General features: G+C 38.3%; 1 protein-coding gene across 5 annotated transcripts in view; it reads left to right on the top strand.

Moving 5' to 3' along the window:
• The window catches only part of FMR1 (FMRP translational regulator 1), a 65,957-nt gene that overhangs the window by 32,701 nt on the left and 13,745 nt on the right, over positions 1 to 19,511 (top strand). For all 5 annotated transcript variants that reach the window (XM_028523264.2, XM_028523265.2, XM_036016740.1 and 2 more), the window contains 4 exons: positions 11,555 to 11,725; positions 11,820 to 11,898; positions 17,292 to 17,401; positions 18,077 to 18,211. In XM_028523264.2, the coding sequence (XP_028379065.1) occupies positions 11,555 to 11,725; positions 11,820 to 11,898; positions 17,292 to 17,401; positions 18,077 to 18,211 (495 nt within the window). The remainder of the gene's footprint in view (positions 1 to 11,554; positions 11,726 to 11,819; positions 11,899 to 17,291; positions 17,402 to 18,076; positions 18,212 to 19,511) is intronic.

The raw sequence follows: 19,511 nt of genomic DNA, 5'->3' as shown, positions 1-19,511 counted from the left end.
TAAGTTCTTTGGCTTTTCTGTTTCCTATACCATTATTAACCTCTCTCCATCTATTTTATGCCTACTAATTATGCTTCTTATTCCCTGTACCTTTGCCCCCATTCTTCTCCTCCCCCTCCCCACTGAAAACCCTCCAAGTGATTTCCATTTCTCTGGTCCTGTTCCTGTTCTAGTTGTTTGCTTAGTATTTGTTTGCCTTTTTTTTTAGGTTCAGTTGTTGATAGTTGTGAGTTTGTTGTCGTTTTGCTGTTAATGGTTTTTGATCATCTTCAATTTCTTAGATAAGTTCCTTTATCATTTCATATCATAAGGGCTTGTGATCATGAACTCCTTTAACTTGACCTTATCTGGGAAGCACTTTATCTGCCCTTCCATGCTAAATGATAGCTTTGCTGGATAGAGTCATCTTGGATATAGGTCCTTGCCTGTCATGACTTGGAAGACTTCTTTCCAGCCCTTTCTTGCCTGCAAGGCTTCTTTCAAGAAATTAGCTGATAGCCTTATGGGCACTCCTTTGTAGGTACCTATCTTCTTTCCTCTTGCTACTTTTAAGATCCTCTCTTTATCTTTAATGTTGGGTAACTTAATGATGATGTGCCTTGGTGTGTTCCTCATTGAGTCCAACTTCTTTGGGACTCTCTGGGCTTCTTAGACTTCCTGGAAGTCTATTTCCTTTACCAAATTGGGGAAGTTTTCTGTCATTATTTGCTCAAATAAGTTTTCAATGTCTTGCTGTTGTTCTTCTCCTTCTGACACACCTATAATTCAGATACTGGAATGTTTAAAGTTGTCCTGGAGGTTCCTAAATCTGTCTTCACTTTTTTGAATTCTCGTTTCTTCATTCTGTTCCAGTTGGATATTTATGTCTTCCCTCTGTTCCATATCATTGATTTGAGTCCTGGTTTCCTTCCTGTCACTGTTGGTTCCCTGAATATTTTGCTTTATTTCACTTTGGGTGTCCTTCATTTGTTCTTCCATTTTTGAACAAGCTCAATCACTTCTGTGAGCATCTTGATTACTGTTTTGAATTGCATGTCAGATAGGTTGTCTCTCTGCTCATAGCGTAGTTTTTATCTGGAGTTTTGCTCTGTTCATTCATTTGGGCCATATTTCTTTGCCTTGGCATACCTGCTAAGTTGTAAGGGGGTGGGGCCTTAGGTATTCTCCAGGGCAGGGCAGCCCTCTTTGATGTGTTGTGATGCTGTCAAGGAGGGGTCAAAGAGGGAACAATGTGGCTTGCTTACTGGGCTCTAGCCCTACTTTCCAACAAACTCTACTGTGAAACTGGGAGTGAGTCCCACCCTGGCAACCCCTACCATAATCCACAGTCAGCTCTGAGTCTCACTCAGTTCAGCTAGCCTTGCCTTCACGGTCTGCCCCCTTGCTGTGGGCTCTCTGTGCCAGCCCCATCCACACAATCTGCTGCCTTGCCCCAGGTTCTCTATGTCTGCTAGTCTGCCTGTCTCCCTCCTACCAGTTGGTTGACTGTTTCTTTAATTCTGTGGTTGTTGGAGTTCCACGCAGTTTGATTTTCTGGCACTTGTGGTTGTTTATTGTTTTTAGATTGGTGGTTATCCTCCTTTTGGTTCTGCAAGGAAGTGAAGGGTTTCTACCTACACCTCCATCTTAGCTGGAACTCCTAAAAACTTAGAGATCAAACCATTATCCAAGGTATCATTGGCAAATATATTTTCTCATATATTTGGTTCCCTTTTCATTAGATGTTTTCTTTAGATGTGCAGAAGCTTTTAATTTTGATGAAGTCCTATTTGTTTATTCTTTCCTTTATGTCCCTTGCTCTAGGGGACATAACAGTGAAAATATTGCTACGTGGAATATCTGAGGTTTCCTGCCTATGTTCTCCTCTAGGACTTTTATGGTGTTATGACTTATATTTAAGTCTTCTATCCTCCTTGAATTTATTTTGTGTTGGTGTAAGTTGGTGCTTGGGTTTCCTTTTTTGCATGTAGCTGTCCACCTCTCCCAACACCATCTGTTGAAGAAGCTATTTTTACTCCATTTTATGCTTCTGCCCCCTCCGTTAAATATTAATTGACCATAGAGACACGGGTTTATTTCTGGGCTCTATCCTCTGTTCCATTCATCTGTTTCTGTTCTTATTGCTAATACTAGACTTGTTTTCATTACAGTGGCATTTTAATATACTTTGATATCGGGGTATTGTGATCTCTCCTACTTTAGTACTTCATTCTCAGAATTGATGCGGCTGTTTGAGGTTGTTTATGGCTCCAAAGAAATTTTTGAAATGTGTGTTCTATATCTGAAGTATGTCATTGGCATTTTAATAGGAATTGCCTTGAATCTATAAACTGCTTTGTGTATTTTGGACATTTTGATGATGCTTATTCTTCCACTCCATGAACATGGTATATGTTTCCATTTATTTGTGTCTTCCTCAATATCTTCTGTCTTCTCTAGTTTTCTGAGTACATGTCTTTTATATCCTTGGTTAGGTTTATTCCTAGGCACTTTATTTTTCTTGTTGCTATAGCAAATGGGATTTTTTTCCCCTGATTTCTATTTCTGATATTTCGTTATTGGTGTGCAAAAATGGCTTTGATTTCTAAATTTTGACTTTGTATCCTGCTGTTTTGCCAAAAACACTTACTAGGTTAAGTAGTTTTTATGTGGAGTCTATAGGGTTTTCTATGTACACTATCATGTTATCTGTAATCAGTGACAGTTTTACTTTGTCCTTTCCAATTTGGATGCCTTTTATTTCTTTATGTCACCTGATCTCTGTGGCTAGGACTTCCATTGCTATGTGGAATATAAGTGGTGAGAGTGGACATCTTGTTAAAGTCTTGTTCCTGACCTTAGTGGGAAAACTTTCAGTTTTTGCCTACTGAGTATGATGTTGGCTGTAGGTTTCTCGTATATGGCCCTTATGTTGCAGAATGCTCCCTCTACTCCCACTTTGCTGAGTATCTTTATCACAAATAGGTGCTTTACCTTATCAAATGTTTTTTTTTTCTGCCTCTGTTGATATGATCATGTGATTTTTGTCTTTTCTTTTGTTTATACGATGCATTATATTTATTAATTTGGGGATATTGTACCATCCTTGCATGCCTGGGATGAATCCCACTTGATCATGATATATGATCTTTTTAATGTATTGCTGGATGCAGTTTGCCAATATTTCGTTGAGGATTTTTCACCTCTGTTCATCATTGATACTGGCCTGTAGGGTTCTTTCATTCTCCTGTCTATATCTGGTTTTTGGATTAGGATGATGCTGGCCTCATGAAAAGAGTTTGGAAGTCTCCCCTCTTCTTGGAGTTTTTGGAATAGTCTGAGAAGGATAGGGGTTAGCTCTTAATTAAATATTTTGTGAAATTCTCCTGTGAAACTGACTGGTCCAAGGCTTTTGTGTGCTGGGGGTGTTTTCATTAGTGCTTCAATTTCACCAGCTGACATCAGTGTGTTCAGGTTTTCTGCTGCTTTTTGATTCAGTTTACAAGATTATATGTTTCTAGATAATGGTTTGTTTCAACCATGTTGTCAAATTTTTTGTCATACATTTCTTCATAGTAATTTTTTACAATCCTCTATTTCTGTTTGATCAGTTGTAATTTCTCCTCTTTCATTTCTGATTGTGTTTATTTGGGTCCTCTCTGTGTTTTTCTTGATCAGTTTGGTGAAAGCCTTGTTGGTTTTGTTTATGTTTTCAGACAACCAGCTCCTGGATTTATTGATCTTTTGAACTGTTCTTTTAGTTCTGTATCATATAATTGTGCTGTGATAATGATTATGTCCTTCATTCTACTTGCTCTGGTCTTTGTTTATTTTTGTTCCTCCATTTCTTACAGTGGAGGAACACCATAAGTGGAGATAGGGTTTGGTTTGTTTTTTTTTGTTTGTTTTTGTTTTCTTTTTTTTTGAAATATTTCTATCTTTTTTATGTAGGCCTGTATCGCTGTGAATTACTCTCTTAGGACTGCCTTCACTGTGTCCCATAGATTTTGGAATATTCTGAATTTATTTTCATTTGTTTCCAGAAACTTTTCGATTTCTTCCCTAATTTCATTCTTGACCCGTTCATTGTTTAATAGCATGCTATTCAGTCTCCATGAATTTGAGTGTTTTGAGTTTTTCCCTTGAGTTTGGTTTTTAGTTTCAGTTTCTTGTGGTCAGAGTAAATGCTTCATATGATTTCAATTTTCTTGAATTTGTTGAGGCTTGTTTTGTGTCCTATCATGTGGTCTGTCTTTGAAAATGTTCCATGTGCGCGTCAAAGGAATGTGTATTTTGCTTCTTTGTTATGAAAGGTTCTATATACCAGTTAAGTCCATTCGGTCTAGGGCGTTGTTCAGTGTCGCAATATCCTTGTTGATATTTTGTTTGGAAGATCTATCCATTGTTGATAGCGGGGTATGAAAATCTTCTACTGTAAATGTGTTGCTTTCTGTATCTTTCTTGAAGTCTTCCAAGATTTTCTTTATATTTTTGGGTATGTTTCAGGCATACCTGTTTATAATTTTTATGCCTTCTTGATGGGTTCTTCCCTTGAGTATTATGAAGTGTCCTTCTGTGTCTCTTTTTTATGGAATTTGTTTTGAAGTCTATTTTGTCTGATATAAGTATTGCTACCCAAGTTTTGTTTTTTTTTTTCCCCCTGTGCATTTGCCTTGAATATTTTTTCCCAACTCTTCACTTTCAGTCTGTGTAGGTCTTTTGTTCTTGGTGGGTCTCTTGTAGGCAGCATATGTGTGGGTCATGTTTCCTTATCCATTCAGCTGCCCTATGTCTTTTCATTGGAGCATTTAATGCATTAACATTTAAGGTTATTATTAATAGATACTTATTCATTGTCATTTTTTACCTTTGTACCAGTAGTATTCCTCTCTGTCTCACTGTTTTTCTTCCTCTTCTTTTTTTTAATATATTTTATTGATTATGCTATTACAGTTGTCCGATTACCCCCTTCATTCTCCTCCACCCTGCACACCCTCTCCCACCTACATTCCCCCCCTTAGTACATGTCCATGTGTCATAAGTTCTTTAGCTTCTACATTTCCCATACTATTATTGCCCTCCCCGTGTCTATTATCTACCTACCATCTATACTACTTATTCTGCGTTCCTTTTCCCCCCTCTCGTCCTCCCACTCCGCTGTTGCTAACCCTCCATGTGATCTCCATTTCTGTGGTTCTGTTCCTGTTCTAGTTGTTTGCTTAGTTTCTTTTGGTTTTGTTTTAGATGTGGTTGTTAATAATTGTGAGTTTGCTGTCATTTTATCACACATGTTTCTTTTTTATCTTCTTTTCTTAGATAAGTCCCTTTAACATTTCATTAAATAAGGGCTTGGTGATGATGAACTCCTTTAACTTGACTTTATCTGCCCTTCCATTCTAAATGAAAGCTTTGCTGGATAGAGTAGTCTTGGATATAGGTCCTTGTTTTTCATGACTTCGAGTATTTCTTTCCAGTCCCTTCTTGCCTATAAGGTCTCGTTTGAGAAATCAGCTGACAGTTTGATGGGAACTCCCTTGTAGGTTATTGGGTTATTGTCTCTTTATCTCTTGCTGCTTCTAGGGTTCTCTCCTTCATTTTTATCTTGGCTAATGTAATTATGATGTGCCTTGGTGTGTGTTTCCTTGGGTTCAACTTTTTGGGAACTCTTTGGGCTTCCTGGACTTCCTGGAAGTCTCTTTCCTTTGCTAGAATGGGGAAGTTCTCCTTTATTATTTGTTCAGATAAGTTTTCCACTTGTTGCTCTTCCTCTTCTCCTTCGGTACCCCTATAATTCAGATGTTGGAACATTTAAAGATGTTTTGGAGGTTCCTAAGCCTCTCCTCATTTTTTTTTTTGAATTCTTATTTCTTCATTCTTTTCTGATTGTATATATTTTTTTCCTCCTCCTGGTCCACTCCATTGATGTGAGACCCAGCTTTCATTCCATCACTATTGGTTCCCTGTGCATTTTTCTTCATTCCACTTAGCATAACCTTCATTTTTTTCACCTAATTTGCAACCAATATCAACCAATTCTGTGAGCATCCTGATCACCAGTGCTTTGAACTGTGCATCTGATAGGTTGTCTATTTCTCAGTCACTTAAAAGTACTGGTTCTGAGGCTTTAATTCTGTTTGAGCCATCTTTTTTTCCTCCTTTGGTGTGGTCACACCTGTTACATACGAGGGGTGGAGCCTTAGGTGTTCACCAGGGTGGAGCACCCCAGTCACTGGGTTGTGACTTTATATGTAGGGGCGGGGGTCCAAGAGGGAACAATGGGGCTTCTCCACTCTCCATCGGACTTCAGTCCCTACTGCCGTTTCCCCCAAGCAAACTGGGCCACTCTGGTGCCAGTTCCTGTGTGCGTGGGCTTGTGCACCCCGTGGGACTTTCCAACAACCTCTCCTCTGAAGCTGGGAGTCTCTCCCTGACCCTCAATCCCCACAAGAGTTTTCAGTCAGTGCCCCAAGGCTCTGTTTCCCAGCAGTGGAATCCTGGGTAGTGTGCAATGCCTTGCTTCATAATTGCCGCTTCACTGGGTCTGCTGGTTGCTGTCCCTTGGCCGGGGTCTGCCAGCTGCTGCTTACATGCTCAGGGTCCTCCTGCTGTGGTCTTGTACGCCCCAGATGCCTTTCGCGTCCAGTCCCAGTGCTCTCTGCTGTCCATGCTGTGACCTGTGCCCGACTCTGCCCCTCCTGCCCGGTCTGGATGGATGTGTCTATTTTAACTTCTTGGTTGTCTGACTTCCATACAGTTCAATTTTCTGTCAGTTCTGGTTGTTATTCTGGTTCTAAATTGTTGTTGTCCCTATCTTGGTTGTGCGAGGAGGCACAGTGTGTCCACCTGTGCCTCCATCTTGCCGGAAGTCCTCTTCTTCTTCTTAAAGCAGCCCCTTTAGCATATGTTGCAGTAGTGGTTTGGTGGAGCTGTATTCTTTTAGCCTTCTTTTGTCCTGGAAACTCCTTATTTCACCTTCCATTTTAATTGAGAGGCTTGCTGGCTGGAGTAGTCTTGGTTTAGGGCTTTGCCTTTTTTTACTTGGAACATTTCTTGCTATTTCCTTCTTGCTTGTTGTGTTTCTGTTTAGAAATCAACTGCTAGCCTTATCTGAGCTCCCTTGTATGTTACCGTACTTCTTTTTTCCCCCTTGTTGCCTTTAAGATTCTCTGTTCGTCTTTAAAATTTGTTATTTAAATTATGATGTGTCTTGGAGTGGGCCTCTTTGGGTTCATCTTGATTGGGGCCCTCTGTGCTTCCTGTAGTTGGCGTGGCTTTCCCCCTGTCTGGATTAGCAAACAGAGTTTTCTGTCACTATTTTTTCAAATAGGTTTTCTATCCCTTGATCCTTTTCTTCTCCTTCTGGGATTGCTATGATTCAAATTTGTTGCATTTCATGTTGTCCTGAAGTTCCCTGAAGCTGTCTTCATATTTTTTTAGTCTTTTTTTGTTCAGCTGGTCTACGTCGTATTTCTTTCTACTTTGTCTTCCAGCTTAGTAATTCAGTCCTCTACTTTATGCAGGCTGATTGTAATTTTTTCTAGTGTATTTTTTATTACAGATGTTATATTCTTCATTTCTTTCTAGTTCTTTTTTTAGTTTCTGTTTCCTTTTTCATACTGTTGTAGTTCATACTCAGTTCCTTTTAGTTGTCAGGAAGTTCTTTGAGTATCCTTATAACCATTCTTTTGAATTCTATATCTGATAGTTTGCTTGCTTCCATTTCATTTAGCTCTTTTACTGGGGATTTTTTCATTCCTTTCCATTGCGGGTTCTTACTTTGTCTCCCCATTTTAGGTGACACTTTCTGTTTGTTTCTGCGATTCCAGATGCTCTTCTTTGCCAGCTGTCTTCATAGGGTAAAATTCTGTGGTAGGAATTCCGTGGGACTCAGTTTTGCAGTCTCTTTGATCTCCTTGTGTGGATGCTCCAGGGTTGCCCTTTCTTTTGTTTGTGTGTGCTCTCTTGTTGTACTTGGGGTTTACCTGTTGGTGGCTTCTTTGTTGATGGGTTCTCCCCTCCAGCAGGTTTACTGGTGTTCGAAACTCCCACTTTTTCTTGTATGCTGCTGTACAGGTGTTGGTTAACAAAGCAGTATAACCAGACCACCACACCTACACCAGCAAAAAAAAAAACAAAAAACCCTCCTACCGCAACAACTCTCTCAACCACAGTTGAACTAAGATTAATAAAGGTGAAGGAAGATTGTGGATCTTATAAGAGATGACAAAGGGAATATGAGATGACTGAAAGAGGGAAAATTGTTTTTTTGTGGTAAGGGAGAGAATTGGTTAGATTTGGGATGGAACCGAGATGGAGAAAGGGAAAGAACAAAATTTATAACATAAGTAAAACATGAAAGGATGATGGGAACAATGGGGTAAATAAGAGGGAAAAGGAGTATACTATGAGGGTTGAAGTAAAATTGAAAATATACTGGACCAAGGGGAGCAAAATTGCAGAAAAACCACAGCAGCAAATGCTGAATGAAGTTTAATATAGTTGGAACAGGAATAAGAATATTGTAGAAATGCAGAAAGTGTATATGAGATCTCTACAGTAAAGAAAAATGATTATGAGAGCCTGGGGGAAGCAAAGTAAAAAGAGTAAGGAGTAAAGCCCAGTTTGAGAGATGGGGAATAAAGAAATAAAAGAAAAGGAAAACAATAGGGAAAGAGAAAATGAAATAAAAATTCCTTACTCAACTGATCATTGGCAGGACAAAGATGATTTGGAGTAAAGACAGCGGGAGAGTATTCTGTAGGATTTAAAGTACCAAGTACTGAAAAAATAGGAGTTCCTTTGGAGAAGTAACAGCAATAACCATGGTATTTCACCCAACTAGCCACTATTTATTAAAAAAGGTGAAAAAGAAATAAGACTCTTATTAGAAGGGAAAAATAATGTGAGCTGATGTTAGAAAGCAGAGTGCTTAGGAGAGTTTAGATGGATGAGAAATAGTGAGAATAAGGGATAGAAACTTAGCATAGTGTGTAAGAGAGTCAAGTTAACTACAACAGTAATAAAGCTCAGGAAGATGGTGAAATGGATTAAGGCCAGGGAAGGATGCTCTATGGGATTTGGAATAACAGTAGTGTGATAAGAAATATATAATCTGAATAAAAATAATGAAAACTGTAAGACCAAGAGTAGTGTGTTATTTGGAATATGAGTGAAGTGAAAGAAGAAACATTAAAATGCCATGTGAAAAGGAGAACAAAAAAACAAATCAAACAGCAAAAACAAACAAACGTAAAAACCTATATAAACGGAAGGAAGAGAAAAAAATCATGCAAGTTCTTAAAGGTAGCAAAATGAAATTTGTCTCAGCTGTTGTTTTCCTTTTGATTTCTTTCTGAATCCCTCTCTGGTTTGCTCACAGCTCTAGGTCTTATCTAGACCTTATCTAGGTCTTTGTCTTAGCCAAAAGAAAGAAAGAAAGAAAGAAAGAAAGCCAGCCAGCTAGCCTCTTGCTGATTTTACACTTGTCAAACCAGTTTTGCATGTCTTCCCAGATCCTGCAGACACAGGGGGACTGGGCTCTGCTCAGTTATTTTCTTTTCCTGTGGTTTAGCAACGATGTGGGCTCAGTCTGGGCTACAACAATTACAGGTGCCTTTCCTCTCCTGCCCACGCCCTCAGAGCACTGTGCTGCATGTGCTCTGTCCACTCTGTGCATTCGCACCTGGCTGACCAATAATCCCCCTCATTTTGCAAGCCTTTGATCAGTCCATAAGGTGCGCTGAGTGGGAGCAAATCGCGCTCCCTCCCCACGCCCTTGTTGGCCTGGCCTCTGGGCCACCTAAAGTCCCTGCTTGGATGCTCAGTTCTTTTCTTGAGAAAATTCCCCTTGGGTGCCCTCTGCTGCTCCCAACAAAAGCCTGACTTTCCACACAGTCCAACTCTCTGACCAGCCCAGTGTCTCTGGGTCACAGCCAGTTGTGGCCCATCTCTTCTCCCACCTCCAGGTGTCACCCCACTCCCCAGTGTTAGGTCAGAGTAGCTCAAGAAACCAGACAGACGCAGCAAGCCAAGGAGCAGGGTTTATTAGCTGGGAATAAGAGGGGAACGTTGAGCCAACCAAGGGAGGTTAAGACTCGCTAGGTTGTTCTTAGGGCAGGGTTTTTAAGCCCCAAAACCTGTGAAGGGTAACTGGTTGGGGTGTCAGAGTCTGATTGGCTAGAGCTGGTTGCTGGGTGCCATTTCTGCTGAGCATTTTTCTTGATACATCTTGTCAGACCTCACGTTAAAGCTGCATCCTGTTATGCAGGCTAGGCTGACCCCAGACCCCAGTCTTAGCCGACCGAGCATCTGTCTGTTCTGGGTAGGGTCAGCAGGCAGTTTCCCAGGCAGGCATTTTCCCAGGCTACAGTTTCCCATGATGCAGTTTTCCTGCCTGGTGATCTTCCATTCCTCCTAAGCCTGCCTAGGTTTGTCACCCAATTTCTCTGGTACTGTGCCAGCCAGTGACCACTGCCCCAGCCAGCGACTGCTGTCTGGCTGTGTGTTTCTTACTGCTTCTTTATCCCCCAAATGACTTTACGTATCCAGGTCTCTCCTGTCTCAGGTCTGAGACTTCCCCTCCTTGGGAGGGGAGAGAGGTGGTAGGCTGCTATCACTGACCCAACTCTATTCTAGTGCCTTCGTGGCAGTTGCAGTTTTTGGTGTATGGCTCAGGGAACTTCCCATAAGCCTACAAAATCTCCTTATTGGCCATTTTTAAGCATCTTCTGCACACTTTGGCTTCCAGAATTCATATCAGCTGGGATTCTGTTGGCTGTTCCCTCTGTTCTTTGGAAGACTGGCTAGGTGTCCCATTTGAGTACACGAGCAAGTAGGCTCAACTCCCACCTGCCTTGCAACCATCTTCCTCCCCCTCACCCTGTACCAACAGTTTTTATGAATCCCTTTCCTCAGGTTGGGAGATGAGGCTGGAGGATGTCATTGTAATGTTGTCACTACATGAAAGGGATGTCTGGGCCACAGTATCTAGTAATAAGTTATATAAATGGCATTGTTTCAGAATATCTATCATTATATCTATATCTGATATACATGTACAGATACATGCATACACACACACACACACTTATGCAGGGGTGTGTGTGTGTGTGTGTGTGTGTGTGTATACCAATATCCTTTAATAAAAATGAAGTTAATACAATTTTTTTAGAGATGGTATTTATTTAATTTATTTTTTACTTAAAAAACATTGTGTCTTTCAGACCCAATGAACTGGTTTTTATTTGGGAACATTTGATCTGCTTCCTAATCACTATGATGTTGATGCCATTGGTTAACTAAGTCAGCCTTGCAAATACGTTTTCAAAAGTACCTTGGAAAATTGTCAACAAGCCCTTTCCTATTAACAAAAATATATCAAATAGCATAGACCTTCAGTAACCTAAAAAGAGCTTATGCCGTGTGTGGGTGTTATTTTCTAAAACTTGCCACTTTCCAACTGAAACTAATTTATAGGCCTCTGGTATACAGGGTCAAGATAATTTACATGGCTAGCTTAAATACAGTTGTCTCAGTAGTTGATAAAGCATATTAATCAGATTACATTTCTCTTCAGAGTTCAAGGCAGCTTGCTTCAAGATTTCATGAACAATTTATTGTACGAGAAGATCTGATGGGTCTAGCTATTGGTACTCATGGTGCTAATATTCAGCAAGCTAGAAAAGTACCTGGGGTCACTGCTATTGATCTAGATGAAGATACCTGTACATTTCATATTTATGGAGAGGTAAATATTTAACTAAATATTTTCCCCCCAAAATAAAAGCTAGTGTTTCAGGTGGCTCATATTTTGGCTTACATCTTTTTCCCCTTTTTAATAGGACCAGGATGCAGTGAAAAAGGCTAGAAGCTTTCTTGAATTTGCTGAAGATGTCATACAAGTTCCAAGGAACTTAGTAGGTGAGTCAGAAATTGCTGTTGGCATACACTATAAATACAAAAGTTATGTAAATTCTTTACAACTATATGATTTCTTTCGTCCCCCTAGATGTGCAGATTTTATTTTTTTGTTGTTGTGTAATTACAGTTGTCCCCATTTTTCCCTATTACTCTTCCCTTCCCACCCCTCTTCCCACATTCAGTCCTCCACCTCCCATTGTCCTTTTTCATGAGTCCTTTATACATGTTCCTTGACTTGACCCTTCCATTTTAACTAACTTAATTGAAGCTTAATCTTTGAAATATGGTCTGTTGCTATAGTGTACAGCAAATATTTGGTAAATATGATACTTAAAGATTACATTTAGAAAGTATACAAGATACAATTCAAACCTACTTGTGCCAAGAGAGATACATTTTGCATAGCCTCTTCATTGTATATTTTATGTATATTAAAATTGAAAATGTATTTTTCAAAATAAATGGCATTTGAGGGCCTTTATAATTTGGAATAGGTTGATATTTGATGCTTTTAATGGAGCTAATAGCATTCTTAATTATCTCAGTGTTGAAAATCTGAATGTAGGTTACTTAAATGTAGTAACTTTCAAATCTGTAAGTAATTCCAAATACCTCTGGGGCTTTCTACAATTTGCATGGTAATGTTTTCCCCACCTATCCCCCACTCCCCTCAAATTTTGCAACCATTATTAGCTTGTTCTCTGTGTCTGTGGGTCTGTTTATGTTTTGTTTTGTTTGTTTTATTTTCTTCAGGTTCCGTATATAAGTGAAATTATGCAGTATTTGTCCTTCTCTAATTTATTTCACTTAGCATAATACCCTCTAGGTCCACATATGTTGTTGCAAATATAACAAGATACCATTCTTTTTAACAACTGAGTAATATTTCATTTGTGTGTGTGTGACATGAATAACCACTCATTTATCAATAGAAACTTAGGTTGCTTTCATATCGTAGCTGTTGTAAATAATGCTGCAATGAAAATAGGGGTGCATATATCTTTTTGAATTAGTGTTTTGTTTTGTTTTCTGATACATACCCACAAGTGGTGTTGCCAGGCCATAAGGCACTTTGATTTTTAATTTTTTGAGGAAATTCCATACTGTTTTCCACAGTGCCTACACCAGTCTGCATAACTACCAACAGTGCACTAGAGTTCCCCTTTCTCCACATGTTCAGTAACACTTCTTTGTTGATTTTTTTATGATAGCCATTGTCACAGATGTGAGGTGACATCGTACTGTGGTTTTGATTTGCATTTCTCTGACAATTAGAGATGTTGAACATCTTTTCATATGATTGTTAGTCATTTATATGTCCTCTTTAGAGAAACCTGTTGAGGTCTTCTGCTCATTTTTTAATTGGATTTTTCATATTTTGATGGTAGGTTGGATGAGTCTCTTATATATTGTGCCTATTAACCCCTTACCAGATATATTATTTGCAGATAACTTCTCCCATTCAGTAGGTTGTCTTTTCATTTTCTTGATGGTTTCCTTAGCCATCAATTGTCATTCTTCATTTTGACTTGACTATTGTTTCATGACCGTGATGAGTACCAGCAACTACCTGGGAACTCTTCACTAATACTCTCAAACACTGCAGATATCTTCAGTAGAATGTACCAAGGTGCAGTTTTATCAAGAACACTACCTATATTTTTAATATATAAATAAAATTTGGACATACTACCTATGCCGTTTTTTAAGCTTTATATCATGACTAATTATAAAAAGTAAGTCATACCCTTTGGAAAGTTTAAAAATGAAAAATAAGGACTTCCTATACATTTCATTCACAGTTTCCGTCCTATTTAGTCTGCTTTTTGTCAGCATAAAATTATAACCATCTTCCTATACCATTTAAAAAATGCTTGGAACAATATTTTTCTCCAAAGAAAATTAGTTGTACTGAAGAAACAGCATAAGTACTAGTGAAATAATATATAATTATTCACTCAAGTATATACTTCAAACAACTAAAGAACATGACTATGTAACGTTATTGAAGTAACTTGCACACCAGTTGTGCACACTACCTGATTACCTCTGAGGGGTGTTATGAATGGTATTTATTTTTCTCTTTTTTACAGTTTGTCAAGCAATATTTAACAATTAGAAACTTACTGTGTCAAATTTATTAAAGTTCATTTTGCATATAGCATGATGATGGGGGAAAGTTCTCAGATATTGTAGTTGGATCTAGATTTCAATCTTATTTCATTTGTTGGTAGCTATTTGACCTTAGTAACTGACGTAGCCCCCCTGACTTCTTCTTTCCTCACCTCTAAAACAAATGTGATAATAGTGTCCACCACACAGGGATGTTGTGATTAAGTAGGAATATTTAGATAGCTAGGTATCAGTATATAGATATATATTGCTTAAGCTGTGGGCATAGTAGGGGACCCTAAATGTTAGTTCTTTTTCCATCTCCTTGTTCAAAACAATTCCATCCAGTTCAGTAGAGTAGAATTATACTAAACTGTCCATTGGGGTTTTGAAATAACTATGGAATTTAGAATTGCACTATTTGCTATTAAACATAGAAGCAACCTGTGATTTTAGAGAAGAGGGTTCCAGAACTGACCTTTCACCAGAAAACCTGCTGATGTGTAATCAGCCTGATTTTTGTTTTCCTTCTAGTTAGTAAAATGAGATTATCTACTTCAACACTAAGAATGTTAGAAGTTTTCAGAAATCATTCTTATATAATATGATTTGGCAGGTCAGATCTTTTGGAGATGTCTAATAAGTATTGTATTGATGCAGATCCTGGCCAGCAGGATCCGTGTGTGTTGTGGTTGCTATGAACAAATACACACAGACAACAGAAGTCCTGTGGAGAAAAAGGGACAGCATGGCCGCTCTCTAAGAGAGAGAGAGAGAAGGCGAGAGGGCCCCAGCCCCTGCCTGGACAGGCTTTTATTGCTTTTCTGGGTACAGTATATGGAGGATGGTCATCATTTACTATGCACAAGTTCTCTGTAGGTGATTACCTTTTACAGATAACAAAGGAAAGAATGTTGCTAATTACTTCAAAGAGAAGGATGTTACAGATCAAGGGGAAATATTGTTGAACTGGTTACACTCCATACTTGGGAGGTTTAGCATAGATTTGAGGAAGTTACAGTAAGCCCTTGCTGCCTCAATTCAGGGTGAGGGAGTTTTAGCAAAAGCAAGTCTCATAGCAGTCTAGGTACAATGAGGCCTGATTCCCTACAGGAGAACCTATCCGTGGGCATGGCTCCTGTGTGCCAGGACCTTGCTCCCCACTGGTTTTCCACATGGAGGCTGAGCTACATTCCCACGACACGCAGAACAGCTCCCTATAATGCATGAGTTTTCTTGGGGGCTCACAATGTGATTTATGATCTCTTTATTTTTTACAAACCCTTAATATGTACAGTGATTTGCTTTCTTTTCTAAGTATTTGCTTGTTCTTCACACACTTTGACAGTGAATTGTTTTAATTTTCCATCAGCGATAGTTAACACACAGTACTTAGGATAATTACGATATTATTAGAAACATGTGCCAAGATCTCAAATTTTTTGCTAACTCATTTAGAGCTGTATTCAAATCATCATTAATTTATGAAAATATGCTTTATAGATTAAAAACAAACTGGGAAGACTTCGTGTAACTTCTCTACTCCCCCCATTCCTTTACATTTTTTTTAAATTTTCATGTAGAATTTATATTCTTTTTTATTTTATTGTTATTTCAAATCTCACCTTGTAACCTTCCCTTGTCTTACTCTACTTTGCCTTCTTCCTGCCCTTATTTTCACTGTAAATACTATTTTCCCCATGCTATGCATTGCTACGGTTCCTTACTCTTACTATTTCTCCTCCCTCTGTTCTCTCAAAAGCATTCTTTCTCTGTTAGCTCACATTCTTCTTCACCTTATTATAGTATTCTTTTTTTAATTGCTGTTTAAGTACAGTTGTCTCCATTTCCCCCCCACCACCCTAGCCATCCCCACTTCCCACCCTTAATCCTGCCCTCCTTTGGTTTTGTCCATGTGTCCTTTATAGAGGTTCCTGACAACCCTCCCCCTCCATTATCCCCTCCCACCTCCCATCTGGTTAATGTCAGTTTGTTCTTAATTTCAATGTCTCTGGTTATATTTTGCTTGCTTGCTTGTTTGTTGATTAGGTTCCACTTATAGGTGAGATTATATGGTATTTGTCTTTCACCGCCTGGCTTATTTCACTTACCATAATGTTCTCCAATTCCATCCATGCTATTGCAAAGGGTAGGAGCTCCTTCTTTATTTCTGCTGCATAGTATTCCATTGTATAAATGTACCATGGTTTTTTGATCCATTCATTTACTGATGGGTCCTTAGGTTGCTTCTAGCACTTGACTATTGTAATTGTATTGCCATTTCTTTACATTTGAAGAGAAGAAGAACAAATTACCAAAAGCACCTAGGTCAGGAGTCCTGTTTTAGTGTTAGTTCTGATCCCTGACCACTGGTTAGTCAAAGTTATCCAGGTAAGTGATGGTACCACATGCAGTATGAGTACTAAGGCAGTGCTGATTAGAAGAACCACACAATCCTGTTGTGAGAAGGTTTTCCCTGGAGTCTTATCTTAGACTGTCTTAAAATAAATTTTGGGCTTCCAGATATTTCCCCATCCCTTCCTTAGATGAGAGGGTGGGGCAAGCATATAATGAATATAGCCAGTGCAAGAGTGCTTTGGGTACTTTGGGAGAGCACTCGGAATTAGAAGTAATTTACATGTAGATTTCTAGACGCAGTAGTTGTTACATTTGTAATGTGTCACTTTACACTAATGCATGATGATGGTTATGAATTCCCAGTTAATTATATGACTGAATTTTATAAAATGAGGGAAAGAATTGTGTGCCTGACATCTTGGAGCTTTATCAGATGTTGTTAAATAACGCTTAATCTTAAACAGATTTTGAGCTTTTTCATATTTACCATGAGCAAAGAAACAGATTTAAATCAGGTACAGATAGAATTGAAATTGTCAAATAAATATGCAGATGCATATTTACTATCTATAATTTTCTTAATTTTAAATAGAATTTTGAATAAAAGAATGATACACACCAGTGTACTAGCAAGCTTAAAGTGTACCCTTTTGTGCAAGAGAAGAGCTTGTCTTTGAACCTCCTTAAAAATTCAAAATTATCCAGTCAGTTCATGAGTATTAATCAACTCCAATACCTAAACAAAGAAGTGTAAGCAACAATGACCTGATAAAATGGAAAGCCAATTTAACTGTTTCTTTTCATTCGAAGACTGGTCTTACAGTTTTATATAAAATAACATGATAGTTTACAGTGGGGTGTGCTTACTGGTTTAAGATAGGTATTCTTAAAACCAAACATGAATTATTCATTTCTTAACTTAGGCAAAGTAATAGGAAAAAATGGAAAACTGATTCAGGAGATTGTGGACAAGTCAGGAGTTGTGAGGGTGAGAATTGAGGCCGAAAATGAGAAAAATATTCCACAAGAAGAGGTATGTTCTAGTGCATGTATTTCTGGTTTGCCTGAGAAAAGTTTTTTATTGTTTTATTTGACATTAATTTAGAGGCCTCTGTGATATGCACATAATGTGGATGTAAAAATTCTGATTATGAGGCATGCCAGTTAATGATATAGTTGTAGATAATGGCCTCTGTCTATTCTCTAATGCTGTGACTTTATATTAGTCACTTTAACCCCTTTAAATCTTATTTCTCAGTCTTTAAAGTTATTGTAATTGTAAAAAAAATAGTGTAAAGCACTTTTCAAATGTCACTTAATGTTACTGACTGAGACAAAATTGGGATACTGCTTAGGTTTTCTGGCTTTTATCCTTTGGCTTTCTTAGTTTATGTGTATATTTAAGTATTGTGTGGGATGGGGGAGGTGAGGGCATGCTCTTCTGTACAGTAGTAGTACAGTGTTTAAAATCCACCCAAATTGTCATAATTTTCACATATTGTCTAACCTTCTTTTCTTTTGTGAAAGGTTCTTTTGGTTGGAATGAAATGTTTTGGGGTTTTTACTTTTTACTGCATGAATTTTCCATTCTATTTTGTTTACCAAAGCTGTTTATAATAATTTATATTCTTAAATATGATCATTGATACTGTAATAGAGCTAAATAAAGTCTTAAAAATTGGTTCTTTTTTTCTTGTGTTTTACGAAGGAAATTATGCCACCAAATTCCCTACCTTCCAGTAACTCAAGGGTTGGATCTACTCCCTCAGAAGAAAAAAAACATATAGATATAAAGGAAAACAGCACTCATTTTTCTCAACCTAACAGTACAAAAGTTCAGAGGGTAAGAAATATTTGTCGCTTTGAATTACACTAAAAGTAATTTCTTTTACTCAGGTATTAAAATTGGTGTTCTATAAATTTTCTCTGGTTAGGCTAATAGACTACCCGTATTGTTGTTGTTTTTTTTTTTTCAAATCTGATTGCTGGCTTATGAGATACTATAAACCAAAATTGATACCTACTTTTCAGTTTGTTCACAGTGACAAAACTTTTGCTGTTAAACATAAAATATGGGGTTGCTTTTAATGGTCACATTTTTCTTTTGAGGGTGTACTTTAATTTTTTCATGCCTTATCTCAAAATTTTGCAGGTTGTAATAGCTCAAAGTGTACCATCTGTTAGATGCATTTGTTACTACTAAAAACCATATTTTACAAACTGGTTTTCAATATTTGAACTAATCTGTTTAGAAATCAGTTTGGAAGTCCTACAGTGAAAGTCCTGCGTTCAGACTTCTGTGTACAGATCATTTCTTATAGTTAATGACATCACTTGCATTCCTTATACTGCTTTAGGTGTTAGTGGTTTCATCAATTGTAGCGGGGGAATCCTAGAAACCTGAACTCAAGGCTTGGCAAGTAGGAAAACATTCCTTGAAAAATACGTTTTAATTTTATATTTTAATGTTTATCCCCCTTATTAAGAAAGACTACAAACAATCACCCAGGTTGGAGGCTGGTGGAGGAGTGTTTGTGGATATGTGGATTTATTGCCCCTCTGGAGAAAGCTCAGATTTCTTCCTGTTGCTTATAAGGCCTTTCTTTCATGGTCACCTGTCCAGTATCATCTCTTATAGCTCCTCCCCTTGCACTCTAGAGAGGCTTGAGCCATACTGAAGTACTTGGAGGTCTCTGAACAATTATACTATCCGTTGCTTTTAGACAGATGTATATGTTTTCTCCATCTAGAGCACTCTTCTTCCTGCCACCTTGTTTTGACCTTACTCCTTATACAGTTTTTCATGGGTACTTGCCCCAGGTCACCTCCCGCTTGACTGACAAGAGCCTTTCTCCCTTCCATGCTCCAATGAATGTGCTGACCCTGTTGTAGCACCTCAGCCACACTTGTGGGTTCCTTGAGTGCAGCGAGGGGACCTGTATATGGCTTATGAGAACTATTTATGGGAAAAATGTTATGACTTACAAGAGATTCAAAGCAAAAATGCCATTATATTAAGAGAAATATAACCTCAGGTGAATTGGATATCTCTGTCTGCTGGTCATGTCAGTTCTCATCCCAGAACAGGGAATCTCTTTTTCTTGGTGTCAGTATAGAAGGCCACCATTCTACTCTCACCTTTT

Source organism: Phyllostomus discolor, chromosome X (assembly GCF_004126475.2).
Source record: "Phyllostomus discolor isolate MPI-MPIP mPhyDis1 chromosome X, mPhyDis1.pri.v3, whole genome shotgun sequence".
In the NCBI taxonomy this organism is placed as follows: domain Eukaryota; kingdom Metazoa; phylum Chordata; class Mammalia; order Chiroptera; family Phyllostomidae; genus Phyllostomus; species Phyllostomus discolor.
The sequence above is the reverse complement of the archived record's forward strand: the minus strand, read 5'-3'. Positions and strand labels throughout refer to the sequence as shown.